The 18,683-nt window shown below is 35.2% G+C and overlaps 1 protein-coding gene across 3 annotated transcripts in view; it reads right to left on the reverse strand.

Moving 5' to 3' along the window:
• Positions 1-18,683, reverse strand: part of PTPRK (protein tyrosine phosphatase receptor type K) — a 553,399-nt gene that overhangs the window by 111,223 nt on the left and 423,493 nt on the right. For all 3 annotated transcript variants that reach the window (XM_041730420.1, XM_041730427.1, XM_041730431.1), the window contains 3 exons: positions 9,701-10,003; positions 3,825-3,934; positions 2,527-2,728 (listed from right to left, as the gene is read on the reverse strand). In XM_041730420.1, coding sequence (XP_041586354.1) covers positions 2,527-2,728; positions 3,825-3,934; positions 9,701-10,003 — 615 coding nt within the window. The remainder of the gene's footprint in view (positions 1-2,526; positions 2,729-3,824; positions 3,935-9,700; positions 10,004-18,683) is intronic.

An 18,683-nucleotide genomic window follows, 5' to 3' on the forward strand; every position in this document is an offset into this window, starting at 1 on the left:
ACAGAGACAACTTCAGGATTTAGACGATGCCTGAGCTGAATGTTAAAAGGGAAGTAAAAAACTCGTCAGGACAAGAAAGCATCCAGTGAGATGGAAAGCAGATACTAGAAGACCTCATCCACGTGAAAAGAGACGTGTTCTGACGGCTAGAAGCAGGCTACTAGGCCTGGAGCTTTGGGTTCCTGGGTGAGAGTGGTGGATGGGAGGAGCCATAAATTTAATGGGCACAAACACTAATCATGCATGGATGTTTGGACTTTGTCCTACCAAACACAGTTTATTAGATTTTGAAAAAATTTAGGGAAGAAATATATGTTGTGTAAATATCCATAGAAAAACACATTAAAGCAAGGTAAGTCTGAAGGTAAGGATAGTGCCTGGAAAGATATTTCAATGGTCTGTCTAAAATATGATCTAGATGGAAAGGACATCAGAAAGAGACAAATTATCTGAAGAGTTATTTAGGAAGTAGAATCAACAGATATTAAATATATACAATGTGTATACACATGTGATTGTATATATAATATGCGTACTAAAACACACATACACCATGCCTCCAATAACTTGATTTTAATTTTATTTAAATTGTTTTTAAGGGATCCGTGGGTGTCTCAGTGGTTGAGTGTCTGCCTTTGGCTCAGGGTGTGATCCTGAGGTCCTGGGATTGAGTCCGGCATCGGGCTCCCCACATGGAGCCTGCTTCTCCCTCTGCCTGTGCCTCTGCCTCTCTCTGTGTCTCTCATGAATAAGTAAATAAAATCTTTAAAAAAAATGTTTTTAAAATGGCAAGGGATATAATTTCTGCACTCAAGGAATAAATAAACAATAAATCACCTTAAAATTTCAATTGATATTGAGAATCACGCTACCCATAAATTTTATTAGCCTCAGCTTGATTACTACATGTCCTGAAGACACAGTGATTGCAATCAAGTTTTTAAAGTCCAAATCAAGTACCCATGTACATAGGCTGATTCAAGTAAAAATGCAGTTAAATAATTCAAAGAAAATGCTAGATGGGTATTCTGGTCTTTAATTATACATTTTTTATTCAATAAAAAAAAATATGTCTAAACCATAATAAAGTTTGGTTCTTGACAATGCCTATTTGTTTAATGTTCTCAGTTTTACAAGTTCATGTAATTTTGTAACTATCTCTATTGAAGGATCTTACTCAAATACAGCACTCTGGCTCATTCTAGAGGGCGGGAGACATGTTTCACTGTACAATGATATCATTAGATCATGTTTTCTAGTGATTCAATAAATATTTTAAATGGATGATTTAAAATTGTTTCATTAGGAAGTCAACTGGCAACCTCAATATATTGTTATTTTTCTGACATAATGGATGATATTTTAAAATTCTTTTTTGTTAGAAAAAGATAAATAGCTCATATTGGAATAGCTAATATTTTTAATGATATAAACTTTCAAGGTTTTATATTCAAAATGTTAACAAATGGAAATGTTACATATATAATATGTATTTATTTTAATCATTTTAAATTACTAAAATAAAACATTACATAAGCTAGAAGAGCATTAGGGCATATTACCATGCTAATTGCTGGCCAAATTTAATCAGGTTTTAACTGATGACTTGACTGAAGGAGAAATCGTATCTGTAAATAATCTAGGCAATTACAAACTGATATTGTGAACATAAAATAATGTGAAATTTAGCTCTACTTGTCTATCAACTTAAATTCTCCAGTACCCTAAACCCACTCTAAAATTTAGATGAATATACGTGTGATTTTTTTTTAAGAGAAAGAATGGCTTATATTTGCTTAAAAATATCAGCATGTCAGGGAAAATGGAAAAGAGACAAGGTATGTGTCATTATAACAGCAGATCAAAGATCTCTATCATTCTTTTGATAAAATATACTTAGTAAATATCTGATACCATAATAACTACCAACTCCTCAAAGGTATAATAAGTCTGTTAACATTCATAATAAATTTTTACGTAATTCTAATTAAGATAAAATGACATATTTAAAAAGACTGTTGTCAATTAAAAGTGACTATCTGAGATATTTTGGGGTTTGGACGTGTAACCAATTGTAATCCGTATTCACATATCATTGTTTGAATTTTTTTTATTTTTATTTATTTATGATAGTCACAGAGAGAGAGAGAGAGAGGCAGAGACATAGGCAGAGGGAGAAGCAGGCTCCATGCACTGGGAGCCTGATGTGGGATTCGATCCCGGGTCTCCAGGATCGCGCCCTGGGCCAAAGGCAAGCGCCAAACCACTGCGCCACCCAGGGATCCCCCCTCTTTTTTTTTTTTAATTTTTAGATTGTTTGAAATTTTTATTTAAGTTCTAGTTAGTGAACAGATAGTGTAATACCAGTTTCAGGAGTAGTATCCACATAATTCTTTAATGAACCTTCAATCAGGAATAGCTAACTATATTAAAGATTTAGTAAGTGAGATGACTACCCTGAGTATATGATTTTCTAGAACATGCCATTACAAACCAATCCTGTTTGCATTTTATTCCTTTGCATACCTGAGATATTGGTGGTCACATTGATGGCCGTGGCTGGCCCAAAGCCTTTGACGGTGCTGGCTCTTATGAAGAACTGGTAGGTAGTTCCAGGATGCAGATGCATAAAGACATGGTGTGTGCTGTTCCATAAGTTTGATACAGTCTGGGGAGGTCCAGCCACTGGAACTGCAGGATCAAACGATCTTATGCTGCTGTAGCTGACCTGTTTTAAGAAACAGATTCACTATTACACTTCCAATATAAGTCATGCTATAATCTAAATAAACCTCTTTTAAATAAGGTAGCATTCAAGGGTTATCTCTGTGGAGTGAATCACATTTTTCTTAAATTTCTTCTCTTTCTCATTTGGATATGTTATTTCATAGTCAGTCTATATCTGATGTCTGTCTGTCTATCCAGCCAGCCAGCCAGCCGGCCAGCCACTCAGCCATCCATAGATATACCTAGAGGTATCATATCTGACTGGACCTGTATACGTGTTTTCTTTCATCAAAAGATAAATTAATTTACTTAAATATGGGTACACAAAAATACACAATCTTATGGTTATATATTTGAATGTACATGAAACACAGAAAGTGTTCAACAAATGCTTGTTACAAGTCACATCATCCTACTTTGTCTGAGTTACATAACAGAGTTCATGTAAATGGCACTCGAGTGCTCATACAGTCACATTTTGTAAGACTGCCCTAGTGATTCCCATTCCCATGATGCACTTCGTAGCCACGAGAAATTTAAATGTTTTGTGCTCTCATCAACACTGACTATGCAGTAACAGAACTACACATTTGTGCAATTAAGATGATCTTTTCTTCTTTTCAGCTTCTCCTATTTAAAAATAAGATAATGATTTGTAATCAAAATTGAGATAAAGCTCTAGAATAGTCAGGTTTGTAATATATTTTGCTGTTTAGATAGTAATTCTGAATTTATTCTGAAATAACATTCAGTGGCCTCCCCCAAATACAGTATAAAGCATGAGTATCTTAATTTTATAAAAATTCATTCTTTACAATCATCAGTAAGTCTGTTTGAAAAGCTCCATCCTGCTTCCCTAAAACAACAACAGAAACATACATTTAATTTAAGAATTAGAAAATTCTAGGTGCTATCCAATATTTTTTTTCGAACTCAATTTCGGGATCAAGGAATTTGTAAACTAAAACAGAAGAGTAATAAAAATGATTGCGATCCCCTAGTCCTCACTTACTTATTTTCCATTATTTCTCCATAACTTTTTCCTTTTACTCTCCCTTCAACCCACATTTCAGTGAACTTCCTTATTGTCCCAATACCTCATATTGAGTGATGATTCCATTTGGATCCAAAGGTTCTTTCCAGTTCAAGAAGATCTTATTTTCAAAGGATGTTCCCTGAAGAGAATTGACTGGTACAGGGCCAGGCACTACAAGAATATACATTTTTGGTTAGAAAGATCTTTACGTCAGAAACAGAAAAAGTAAATACTGTAAGTTATACAAGCTAAATTAAAAACTAAAAAAAAAAAATGTGTTCTTAAAAAGAAAATAAGCTATGTCACCAGTTTTCTGATTTTAACAAATGGGAATTTCAAGTAATCTATAAGCTTCCAATGGAGAAAATGTACAATTCTAAAGTTATTTTTATTCAAAAGAATATTCTATCCCCTTAGAGAGTTGAATAAATTGTGTAGTCTAGTTTTCTCTGTTGTATATCTCTAATAACATGAAGATCTCATTTGTAATTTGTGTCAAGAACAGAGCTATATTTCCCTGAAAGATATTCTGAAGATTATGATAAGCCCAAGTGTCTCCATAAACAAATGTCATTAAATAATTAATTATAATAATAATTAACATTCCTTGGACTCAAAAGCCAAGTCATATAATACTGACTTGAAATGCCCATTAATAGTCAATCTGACTCTTTGTGCTATCCTCATTAAATATCTATAACTTAGAAAGGACAGCATTGATGATTATAATTTAAAAAAAACACGAAGATGAATAGGTTCAAATATCATTGCTTCGGTCTTTTTTTTTTTTTTTAATTAATTTTTATTGGTGTTCAATTTACCAACATACAGAAAAACACCCAGTGCTCATCCCGTCAAGTGTCCACCTCAGTGCCCATCACCCCTTCCCCTCCAACACCCGCCCTCCTCCCCTTCCACCACCCCTACTTCGTTTCCCCGAGTTAGGAGTCTTTATGTTCTGTCTCCCTTCCTGATATTTCCCAACATTTCTTCTCCCTTCCTTTATATTCCCATTCACCATTAAATGAAATTCCCTTTTGCAACGCTAAGCATCAAGCCATTTTATAACATCAGACTTGTTTCGAACTCAACAATCAGCATAACCAGTGCTGAAGTGTCCCCAGGTATGACAACAGTTGAGGAACCAGCTCCTTATTTGCAAATGTCATAGAACTGACAATGCCCAGTGACAGCGGTGAACAATGTGTCAGTTTCTATTGACAAAATATAAAACATCAGATGCTTTTGCTATTTGCTTTTGTGTGTTTTATCTAAATACACAGTTGCTATTCAGTCACACAAATATATAGTTTCTCGTTCAGATAATGTTTAAATATGTACCCTATCCATCCTACTTTGCTTTAAAAATGTGTTTTCTTTTGAAATACTGACCCAATATTGGGCAAGTATGGTTTTTAATTAATATTCTTCCTTAATCTAACGTCTCAGTGAACTTCACACATGGCATTATCTGCAAATGTAGTTGCGGAGTATACAGCAATTTTGTGAGGATTGAAATAAATTAGAAATCACCGGATCAAAGGGAATGTGTTTCCTCGTCGCTAGCAACATCAAGAAATTCTGAATGATACGTCAAAAAAGGAAGATTTATTTCACACCACAAGCAGACGACGAATGATGTTATGACCTCTGGGACAGCTAATCTAATTTGGCACATTAATAATAAATTCATAAAGAAAAAACCAAAAAGGAAAGAAACCCATAAGCAGAGAAGATGCTGGCACTAAACTTCAGAAGCTTGCACGTGCAGTGGTCAGCTGCGGGCACGGGGAGAGGCTAAGCGAAGTCTCCACTGCCTGCACATCCCAGGCCCCATAAGGGCAGAGACTGCACAGCTGGCCAGGGCAGATGGGTCCTCACGGCCTTGGGGGCCCTCGGGGGCACTTCTGGAGGCTGCCGTGGGCGTTAGTTAACCAACAAGGGTGATATGTGTTGTGTCATTTGAGGAGAGTAAAAACAAGCTTATGATTGTAATTAAGGAAAAGCATTTCTTCACCTTTTTCATAGATGGTAGACGCGGAGGCAGGACCCCAATTAGGGAGAAACTGTTTATTTGATGGCATTATAATTACTACCTGTGTCACCAACCACAATATGGCCAACAAATACTATATAACACAAAGTGGATGTATTTCAAATGGTTTACAAATAAAGATAGTTAGAAACGTCTGCATAATTCTGCATCGGAAGAGGAGTAGAATTGAAGAGTAGCCTTCCTAGAATTTGTGTATTTCTCTGCTTTTCTTCCCCACCCCCGCCTTATAAGTGGGCTCCACACCCAGCAAGGAGCCCACGGGGCCCGAACTCACGATCCCAACCTCAAGACCTTGAAATCAAGACCTGAGCTGAGAGTAAGAGTTGGGACCCTACACAGACTGAACCACCAGCTGCTGCTCGCTCTCCTGCACATACCCTACTTTGTCCATAAAATGCACTTAAGAGGACCTGCAGGCCATATTTGTAAGAGGGAAAAGTTTGTGGAAAACTCCTGGCCCGGACAGTAGCATGCTATGGATCTTGCACCAGGGCTAGTGGAGTGGACGAGAGAATTACACGTCGGTGCCCTACAGAGCACACATGGACGCAGGTGGGCTGGAGTGGAGAGCGGCCGCAGGTAAATTATTTTCAGGAAATCTTCACCTTTGAAGGAAGAAGATGTTTACATATAATGTCTATATGTACTTTTGATTTGTGTGAATACAACACAAAGTTACTAAGCCCATCATTGTGGCATCTTTGTACTACAGGGAATGTCACTCTACATTTCCACATCAACAATTTTTAATGGAGACAGAATGCTGACTTTCATTCCCCTGCTTGTGATTTATTTGAGAGCTGTTTCAGCTTTTTTTTTTTTTTTTTTCGTGTAAGAAAGTCCTTTAGAATATAACTTTCAAAATAGAAGAGAGAGGAAAAAGGAAATGTGGGTGGGGCAAGATTATATTAAATAAGCACTGCAGACTTTAAAATATAATAAATGTACATTTAAAAATAACTCTGTATTAGCAAAAAATGTCCCCAAACCTGGCTTTTCTGCTGAGCTAACTTCATAATATTGATTTTTATAAATGCGAGGATAAAAAATGAAAACAAAATCTCATACAAAAAATTCTACCCATGCATTAAAAAATGTATGCGATAAATTAAATATAAATTCTACCTTAGGGTTCTGGTGGGAAATCATTTTAGCTTTGCTCTCATGATTTATGGATGTCCCTAGAATTCTTTTCATGAAATTATATTCTTTTATTAGATGGTTGATAATTTATTCTTTTTCTATGTATATAGGGCAGCAATAATTTAGTAAGACTGACTTAATTAGATCATCATAACCTATCGATCTTTGCAACCATAGATTATGATTTAGATATTTTGTCCCCCTCTTAGGAACACTGAGTCATATCAAGTGTTCTATGTAGAAAATGGAATTCATGTGGGCATATCTGAAGACTGCGTTACTCGAAAATACTTTATATGAAGTTTGTCCTTCAGTCATTTAGTTTTACATATAAAACAAAAAAGAAAAAACTCTCACGGTTGAATTATTCCGTGACCTTGCAACTCAATATAATTATAGCCGATAAAAAAAGGTTCTTCAAAGCATAGATGAAAATAAAACTAAAAAAAGAAATGATATTGAAATTGCATACTATATAGTTAATTTCGTTTTATGTTTATAAAACTGTATCTCTATAAAATAGCACAGTCATGAAGTTGATGAATTTAGGATATAATTTAAGATTCCATAGCAATTCACCTCCCGATTATTAATTTGGTTGTACGTGCACCCAAAAATACATTTAAAAATTTAATGAAATATGAACAAGTTATATGAGCCTGACTATATATTCTTTGCTTTATGGGGAAGAAAGGCAAACTAAAAGCCATATCAAAGTACACCGCCAAAATGAATTATATTATCAGAGAGTGACTGCCAAAGAAGCACAAATGTAATTGAGTCTAAAACAACCAATTAAGAATCCAAGTTTTTAAAATTTTAAGTGTAGGCAATAAAGTGTGTGAGTACATTCTTATTACTAAAGACATGGCTTACACATGTGTAGTGTAATGCAAATGTTTTAATATTTATCTCACGTTATGAAATGAGGTATTTTTCAGCGCTTTTGCATCTGTGCTTAGACTTTCCGTTTCTATCACCCATCTAAGAAGCAACTATGCTAATTATTCTTTTTTATACAATCATGTGTTGGGGTGTGTTTATGTGTGTGTTGGGGGGGTGGATGAGTGTGTGTTTATGTCTTAGAGCAAGTTTTACTGTTTGAAATATTAGGAGCAAGTTCAAGTATGATAGTTGAGGTAATCATGTTTGGTTACCTTACACATGGACAAAGTACATTTACCATAAATAAGTCTTAGGTTTGTTCTTTGAAAATTTTAGAAACATGAGAATAAATCCAGGCAAATTTTAGGACAATATTATTACCTTCAAAATCTGAGCTAAATGAGGTTGAAAAGTACTCACTTCTCTTTATGACAACAAAAATAATAGAACAAATCTGGGTGATTTCTACTTTCCAGAGTGAGAGAGCTTGAAGTGATACAGAGAAACTTCTAGAAACAGTGGTATACTGACCTATCTTAAGGCAATTTTATACTTGATAGTCATCAAAATATACAGCTGAGCCTGAAGCTGAGAACTTGAGGCAAACTGGAAACACTTGTGTATGAAATGCATCCTGTTTTCTGAAATCCAAACAAAAATATGGCCCTACTGACAGGTGATTCAAGGAGAATTTTAGAAGGGGATGGAACCTGAGAGAACATCTTATTTAAACTTTCATATAGAGATGAAAAATGGAAACCTAGCTGAGTAAATAGATTGGGGAAGGTGATAGAGTTACCAGGGCCAGGACTGAAAACTCAGGAGTCCTGACTCACAGTCCAGCTTTGCCTCCATTCACTAAATAGGCCATGTTTTTTCCCCAAACACTTTCATTCATAGTGGTAAATTTTGAAAATGAATCATCTTAGGGATGGCTGGGTGGCTCAGCGGTTGAGCATCTGCCTTTGGCTCAGGTCATGATCCTGGGGTCCTGGGATCGAGTCCAACATTGGGCTCAACGCAGGGAGCCTGCTTCTCCCTCTGCCTGTGTCTCTTCCTCTCTCTGTGTGTCTCTCATGAATAAATAAATAAAAATATTTAAAAAATGAAATATCTTACGTCTTACTTTTATTATCAGAATATCATCATTTGTACTTTTAATCAAGAAAGGTACTCATTCACATTAATGATGAACTATCGTGCTATAGCAGGTGTGTGCAAATTATGATATTAATATAAATGTTTGTTCCTATGACTTAATAATTCTGAAGTGATACACATAGAAATTGGACATAATATAGTTAAATTCCTTGGGTGGTAATTAAATGGATAAAAGATGACAGCTTGCCGATATCTGATAAGGGCCTTTATTTAGACTTAAAAATATGAACTTCAAACCTTCTTTTGTATTTAAACTTACATAAGACCATCTAAAAATGAGTGGAACAGGCAAACAGTGCTCTTTTCAAATATTAAGGAAAATGAAAGCTGCTATTATTGGTTTGTAAAATGCAAAAACCTGAATTTTAGTCAAGTGTATTTCACCAATAGGTAAATGATGTAATGCCATGAATAGTGAAAATTACTTTTGCACATTTGATAGGAAAAACTTAGTATTTAAAATTTAGTGTAGTTGTTACTTTAACATATAAAAACAGAAAACACTAGGGGTACATTTCATCCAATATTAGATGCTACTACGAAGGATATTAATAAGCTTCTTTGTTTAAGGAAAACTCTTTTCAAAGTTAACCTTGTTAAGAGTAATTTTGGCAACTCTATAGAAAACTGTAACCAATTACATAATCCCATTATATAATTCCCCTTTTTAAAATAACGAAGTATGAACATACCATCTTCATCAGTTTGAATAATCGTCTCTTCACTCTCCTTCCTGCCTTCTGGATTGGTTAGGATCATCTTGAGGCTGACATTTGTATAAGGTGGCAGATGGTTCACAACATGCTGAGGGGCTTTGGGGTCCATGTCCAAACAGTCTGCCTTGCTCTCGTTGTGACCACGGAAGTAATGGTAGCAGATAGTGACATTAAAAGTGTGGCAACGAGTGATGTTATAACCCAAGGATTCCCAGTCCACGGCAATGCGTCTTGCCTGTATCTCAGCAATCTTTAACGTCTTCGGGGTTCGCATAGGTTCTGAAAAATACATCAGAGATGCAGATAGCTGTCACCTTTATAACAAATAGTCCTGGTAAATTCAAACACTGAGCATGACACAGCCTGTGTAAACCTAGGAAAATCTGGAAGTCATCTTTTATTCTCATTTTCTTTATTTACTCATGATCTTATATTCCTGAAGGATTCAGTCAGAGACTATCATGTACCAATGGGAAAAGAAATGGAAAATGTTAATGATCCATAGGACTCAGGAACATGGCAGAAAGACAAAACCCTGAAAATGTGCCCACAATGCCCTTAGAGTCGTTGCTGTTGTTACTGCCCAATTCCCTGTCTCTCTTTTCTTTTGTTGTTACTGAGCAAGTGAATTAGCTAATATATCATAATGGATAAGAGTCAACACGTTCTGCTCCATGATTTGTCATGTCACCAAGCTATGGTGTATACTAATTAGTCTAATTGTAATACTAAACTACCATTTACCAAAAAGTGACGCAGATATTAATTAACATTTATTATTTCAATAATGATGTTGTTCATCAAAGCAGAAAAATATCTGGGAAAAACTGCAAGAACACATGTGGATATTCACACTGTCATCTATCCTTCTTGATCTCTATCTTTTTCTAGGAAACAGTCAGGTCTGACAATCCATTCACTGTCACCCAAACCAAACTGGGAGGTGAATGTCCATTCAACTGGAAAATGCTGGCAGGACTAAACACTCTGCAGACTGGAGTCCATCCATCATCGCTTCCCAAGTGTATTCTTTCTCATGCAAGACTAACTCTCATCGTTGAACTTAATCAAAATAATTACTCTATGAAAGTCATGGCCATGGCAAAGACTACATAGTAAACAAACCAATACACAGCTAAGCTTTAATACACTGATTTGACGATCAAGGCCAAGTTCAGTGCCATCTTGGTACCTCCCTTAACTCAGTAAGAATAGTCCGTGCTCTTGCTAAGTGGGAGTCAGTAGACAAAAAAGAAGGAAAATAAATAATACAAAAAGCCCAGTTTGGGTGTTTTTATAAATTTTCATTTTCAAGATCAAAATCTCAGTTCTGTAAAAATAATCAGCATGGTACACAGATGGCAAGCCCAAATTGGGATTCCAGTTCAATGTATTATGTGTGCCATCTGAAATACACTCTGGTGGCCATTTAAAACCTCACAACTACAAAAATACATACATATACATGCAAATTAATCCATCGTAGAATCCAAAGCTTAGATTTTAAATGTTGTGCGCCGGTCTTCTGACTACTCACAGTATCCAGTCTCCTTCTTTCATCACTTTTGTTTTATGTGTTTTACATTAAGCACTGTAAGTAGGTTGGAAGAAAGATGTGGCTTCCTAATCATTAAAAAACAAACAAACAAACAAACAAAAACCCTCTTTATATGTCCAGCTCTCTGCTCACATTTTCCCACCAGGCACAGAAGGGAAGTGATGACACTGAAGTTAAGTCTACACAGTTCAGTGAAAATACATTCTTCGGCACCACTGACCACCAAGATGACCAGGCAGTTGTAGGTAGTATCATCCCACAATGTCTAGATAAACCATGATTTTACTGTCTGCTAGGTAGCAAACTGATAAACTTTAGAGGTAATGTTCAGGTTAGGCCATACTTTGTGACAGAAGTATCTAGAATAAGAAAGTAAGATTTCTCCCTAAAATACTTGCAGTATATGAATGAAAATCTTCCATAAAATGATGACAAACACCAATAAATACTTACTCCTCTGTTTTAGTATTTATTTTTAGATCTATTTCTATACTTGAGAAACCTTTTATTTTGAATCTGAAATTTCCCCCTTTATAAATTTCTGTATTTCTTTTTTTTTTTTTTTAAGATTTTATGTATTTATTCATGAGAGACACACACAGAGAGAGAGAAAGAGGCAGGGACATAGGCAGAGGGAGAAGCAGGCTCCATGCAGGTAGCCTGATGTGGGACTTGATTCCGGGGCTCCAGGATCACACTCCCAGCCAAAGGCGGTGCTAAACCACTGAGCCACCTGGGCTGCCCAAATTTCTGTATTTCCAAGTGATCACCCTCTTTCATTCATCTTTTCATTTCATCCTACTATTCAGTTTGCACTTACCATGCATTTTAAAAACAATTTTAAAAGCATAAGAAAGGCATTAAAAAATTGAAGACGATGCAAATAAATGGATATTTTGTGCTCATGAATTGGAAGAATCAATATTATTGAAACGTCCATACTACTCAAAGCAATCTACAGATTCCGTGCAATACCTATCAAAATTCCAGTGGTGGGACACCTGGGTGGCTCAATTGGTTAAGCACCTGATTCCTGGTTGTGGCTCAGGTCATGATCTTAGGGTCATTAGATCAATCCCCTCATCTGCTTGAGATTTTGTCTCTCCTTCTCTCTCTGCCCTTCCCCATCTCTCTCATGCTCTTTTTCTCTCTCTCAAATAAATAAATACATCTTTGGAAAAAGTACAATGGCATTTCAAAAAGAAATAGAACAAACAATCCTAATATTTGTATGGAACCATTAAAGACTCTGATAAGTCAAAGCAATGTTAAGAATGAAGAAGCTAGAGGCACCACACTCCCTGTTTTCAGATTACATTACAAAGCCACACTAATTAAAACAGTATTGTATTGACACAAAAACAGACACACAGATCAGTGGAACAGAATAGAGAAAATTATTTATGGCAAAGGAGCCAGGAATATACAATGCGGAATATACAATGCGGAGAGAACAGTCTCTTTAATAAAAGTGTTGGGAAAGCTGGACAGCTGCACAAAAAGAATGAAAGTAGACCACTAGTTTGTACCATATACAAAAACTAACTCAGAATAGATTAGACTTCGATGTAAGACCTGAAATCATGAAACTCCTAGAAGAAGACATAGGCAGGAAACCCCTTGAAACAGGTGTTTGTGATGATTTTTTGAATGAAACAAAAAAGTGAAAGCAAGAAAAGCAAAATCAGATAAGTGGGACTGCATCATACTAAATAAAAAAAAAAGCTTCTATAGAGCAAAGAAAATCATCGACAAGATGATAAGGAAACCTACTCAATGGAAGAAGATAATTTACACCTCGTATACCTAATAAGAGGCTAATAACCAAAATACGTAAAGAACTCATACTACTCAATAGCAAAAAAAAAAAAAAAAAATCTAATTAAAAAATGGGCAGCAGATATGAATAGACATTTGCCCAAAGATGACATATAGATGGCCAAAGGGTATATGAAAAGATGCTGAACATCATTCATCAGTAAGGAAATGCAAATGAAAGACACAATAAGATGTCAGCTCATACCAATCAGAATAACTACTATCAAAAAGAGGAAAAATACCAAGTGTTGGCAAAGAAAAAGGAGCCCTTGGGCACTGCTGCTGGAAATGTAAACTGGTGCAATCACTATGGAAAACAGAATGGAGGTTCCTCAAAAAATGAAAAATAGAACTACCATATGATCCTGTAATTCCACTTTTGGGTATTTACACAAATAAAACACTAACCTGGAAGACACATGCACTCCCATATTTATTGAAGCATTATTCATAAAGCCAAGATATGGAAACAACTGAAGTGTGCATGTGTATATACATATAAACAGTGGAATATTATTCAGCCATAAAAATAATGAAATCTTGCCATTTGTGGCAGCATGACTGGACCTCGAGAGTTAACATGCTCAGTGAAATGTCAGGCAGATAAAGACAAATACTGTATGATTTCTCTTACATGAGGAATTTTTAAAAAATTTTAAAAAAGTAAAAAAGAAAAAAAAGTGAACGAAGTTCATAGGTACAGACAATAGACTGATGGTTGCCATAAGTGGGAGTATAGGGATGCATAAATTGTAAAGGGGTTATACATTTATTAAAAATTAAATTAAAAATGTAATTATGTTAGAGATGTGTGACATAACTTCATTTAAGGGAGTGGGGAAAAATTACCTAAGTAACTTACGAGATGAGTAGAGACAATGAGACAATAAACAAACAAAAACAAAAACAGCAGATATTCCTAGTAATGATCTAAAGTTTACAGATGACTTTGGGGTGCAGTCATAGAGACATGATGTTTCTGAACAGCAAATGCAGAGGCCTGTTCAAAGAAAAAAAAAAAAAAACCTGTCAGAAAACCTGTCACACCTGTCAGAATGGTTAAAATCAAAAACAGAAGAAACAACACATGTTGGTGAGGATGTGGGCAAAAAGGAACCCTCTTGTATTGTGGGTAGAGATGCAAACTGATGAGCCACTCTGGAAAACTGTATGGAATCTCCTCAAAAAATTAAAAATAGAGCTACCCTATAATGCAGCAATTGTACTACTAAGTGTTTACCCAAAGAACACAAAAATACTAATTCAAAGGGATACATGCACCCTGATGTTTATAGCACCATTATCTCTAAAAACCAAGTTATGGAAACAGCTCACTGTCCATCAGTTGATAAATGGATAAAGAAGATATGATGAAATAAAATACTATTCAGCATAAAAAATAATGAAATCCTGCCATTTGCAACAAGAGAGATAGAGGTCGGGAGTATAATGCTAAGTGCAACAAATCAGAGAAAGACAAATATTATATGATCTCATTCATATGTGGAATTTAAGAAATAAAACAAATGAACAAAAGTGAAAAAAGGGGGGGGGGGGAGAGAGAGAGAGGCAAACCAGGAAACAGACTCTTAAACACAGAGAACGAACTGATGATTAGCAGAGGGGAGGTGGGTAGGTGGATAGGAGAAGTAGGGGGATAGGGATTAAAGAGTATACTTATGATAAAACAAAGAAATAATAGAAAAATAATGAATTAAAAAATAAAATAGACATATGAATGTGAAAAAAGTGGAAATGAGAAGTAGTAAGGACAAAAGGAAGCTATTCAACACTTTATAGACTAAGAGTCTTAAGCAAATCCTAAATCTTCTTGTTATATTATCAACTATATATTTCTACATTTTCTCCCAAGCTAATCATAAAATAGAAAATTAATTTTGCTATTTACAAATTTAAATAATTATAGAAATAATTATGAAATGTTCTTCTAACTAATCTTATTATATCCAATTTCTTTTTGCCTTCTGGCTTCCTCTATAAAACCCTTCTGTGGAGCACTGAAAACAGGGAATGTACGTGCTATTTAATTCTGTTCTAGATGAATAGCTATTGGAACTGCTTGAAGTTCTGAATAGCCCTAGAGCTAAGGCAAAGTATGCACGAACGTGGTGTTTCTCTAGGCTTGGAAGGACAAGACCAGATGCAAGTGTAGCCACACAGAGGGACCCAATGTCAAAAGCAAAAGCAACTTGGAGGCAAGAGAAAGAAAAGCAAAAATGAATGATTAGGACCTCATCAAGATAAAAAGTTTCTGCACAGTGAAGGAAATCACCAACAAAACTAAAAGGCAGCCTATGGAATGGGAGAAGATAGTTGCAAGCTACATATCTGATAGAGGGTTAGCATCCAAAATCTATAAAGAATTTAACAAATTCAACACCCAAAAACCAAATAATCCAGTTAAGAAATGCCAGAAGACATGAATAGATATTTTTCCAAAGAAGACATCCAGATGGTCAACGGACACAAGAAAAGGTACTCAATATCACTGATTATCAGGCAAAGACAAATCAAAACCACAATGAGATATCACCCCACACCTGTCTGAATGGCTACAATTAACAACACAGGAAACCACAGATGTGGAGAAAGGGGAACCTTCTTACACTGTTGGTGAGAATGCAAACTGGTGCAGCCACTCTGGAAAACAGTGTGCAGGGTCCTCAGAAAGTTAAAAAAGGACTACCTTACAATCCAGTAACTGCATTACTAGGCATTTACCCAAAGGACACAAAAATACTGATTCAAAGGGACACAGCACCTGGATGTTAATAGCAGTATTATCAACGGCAGCCAAATGTCCATCGACTGGTGAATGAATAAACATACACATTACATATGTGTGTGTGTGTGTGTGTGTATATATATATATATATATATTATATATATATAATGGAATATATATTAGAATATTACTTGGCTATCAAAAAGAATGAAATCTTGCCATTTGCAACAACATCTAGGGATGGCACTAGAGTATATCACGCTAAACAAAGCCAAGCAGAGAAAGACAAAGACCATATGATTCCACTCATATGTGGGATTTAAGAAACAAAACAGTTGAACATATAGGAAGGGGGAAAAGAGAGAAGGAAACAAACCATAAGAGACTCTTAAAGACAGACAATAAACTGAGGGTTGATGGAGGGAGGGGGTGAGGGATGGGCTAATGGGTGATGGGGATTAAGGAGGGCTCTGGTTATGATGAGCACTGAGTGTTGTATGTAAGGGATGAACCACTGAATACTACTCCTGACATCAATATTACACTATATATTAACTAACTAGAATTTAAATAAAAATTTGAAAAAAGAAAAAAGCAGAAGTAATTCACTACTTTTTACCTTCTTAATCTCATATTCAATAAATAGGTACATAGATAAATGCTACACAGCTTGTGGGAAAAAAAAGTACCTCTACATCCTCAATTTAAAAAGTTATATTTATTATGTAGTATGTAAAAAAATACCTAGGGTTCAACTTTGAGAGTGAGAATTTTGTTTTGGTGTATTTAAGTGCTGCTTACTTTGACCCTCATATAAGTCATATTTTAAAAATTCACATTTAAAATTAGGGAAGGGTAGCTTTATAAATTCTACATATCTGTATATAAACCACTACCATAATTTCAGTAACCAGTACTTTATTAACTGGTATATAACAACAAAGAGTTGTGAAAAAACTAGTTTTCTGAGAGGCAAAGATTCATTCTACAAGGTCAATATAGCATTTCAAAATTTGTATTTTTTTACAGTTGCTTAAATAAATGCACTGTTATTACTAAAATAGTGACTTACAACATAATTTTACTTTCACCTAGTGTAATACTCAGAAACACACATTCAACAAAGTAAACACATACACATGCAGCACAAAACTCAATTATTTTGAGCTCTCTGGCATCTGCAATAACTCAGACGAAGTCACTGTCTAATTACATTCTTTCTGAATTGGCATGTGCCCTTCTTTTTTTTTTTTTCCAGTTTTTATTGAGGTGGGACCTTTTCAACTACAACACACACACATACCTATTCACACATGTACGTTTATATACACGTACTTCCCACATGATAGGCACTCTGCTATGCCACTCCTCTGAATTCTCTGAGGTCTGATGTGGGTAAGCAACTACATATATACACAGGGATTTATATATTAGAGTATAAATAGCAAGACTCAAGTCTGTTCTACTACTATGACATTAAATGAGAGAAAATTCTATCAACAAATTCAGTGATAAAATGACCTAACATCCTTACAATGATCAATTATTCTTGTGCCTCACCAATAACTTCGTTGTATTTCTAAGATATGAATGTATATAAAAAATTAATTTTTTAAATCAAAGTAATAGTTCTAGAATAATCTGGGGTAGAAAAATATTTCCAAAAACTCATTATGTTATATACAAACTGGGTATAAGTGCTGTTTTGAGGACTAAATAATTTAAAGAAATGGCCTAGCACAGGGAATGGCACATAGAGGCATCATAGTAAATAGCATCAATAGCGAACAACATAAATAACCATAACGATGATAAAGCAACGGAGATCGTATTCATTGATGCCCTGCCAAGTGTTCTGAAATTTAGTAAATGTTCTTTCTTTCCAATTTTTTACTTTCTGTTTTCAAATCTTTATTAGGTACTCCCACACATGTGATTTTCTAAAACTCTTTCTTTCTCTCTTATTTTTGCTTTTCTAGTAAAAGGACATTTGGGAAAGAAACAAGAAATTGAAGAGATTGAATTTTGTGGGGCAAAATTTTGGCAGAAACTTAGGAAGAGGCACAGCAAGAGAGCAACCTTCATGCAGCAAAGGATCACATTAAAATATTTTATATAAGTCATTTACCTGTTATAAAACAAAAACAGATTGCCTATCACATAAAGTGCACAACACCAGATACCATGGAGAAGGCTATGAAAGAAACAATAATAGGCCTCAGGGAGCTTAACATGCATTAAGTAAAGATGGTAGTTAAGAAAAAAAGATAAATAATTAAAATAGGATGATATAAGTGGTATGTGAATAGAATACAATACTGTGGGAATTCAAAAGGGAGAAAGAACTTCCACTTGTCAAATGGAGGAGACATTTGCATTAGATCTCAATGGATAAGGCAAGAAGATCTATAGATGTAGTTTGGTAAATAATACAAAAGGAGAGGAGAAAATGCAAATCCCATCTGGTTGCTGAACAAGTTATCCAGGAGGAGATTAGGTAGGAAAAACTGACTGGAAAAGATTGGGAAAATGTTGGATGGCATGGTAAGAGATTGCACTTGATCCCAAAGGCTACAGAGTCACTGAATGGCCAGAAAATTGATATAATGAATTGTTTATGTTAATTTGGAGGTTGTATCCAGTGTACATGACTAGAGGCAGAGAAATCTAACGATTGCAATATGTTAGGGAGAAAAAGGGACCAAGAAGTAGAGTGACTTCAATAGAGATAGAGGTAACTTTGGGTTGGAAATTGGTGAGCCACGAACAGTTCAAAGTTAAGTTGGTTAAAAAAAAAAAAAAAGTCAAACTTTTAAATCATTCTATGTTTTGAACTC

The sequence above is a fragment of the Vulpes lagopus genome, chromosome 2, assembly GCF_018345385.1.
Source record: "Vulpes lagopus strain Blue_001 chromosome 2, ASM1834538v1, whole genome shotgun sequence".
Classification (NCBI taxonomy): Eukaryota; Metazoa; Chordata; class Mammalia; order Carnivora; family Canidae; genus Vulpes; species Vulpes lagopus.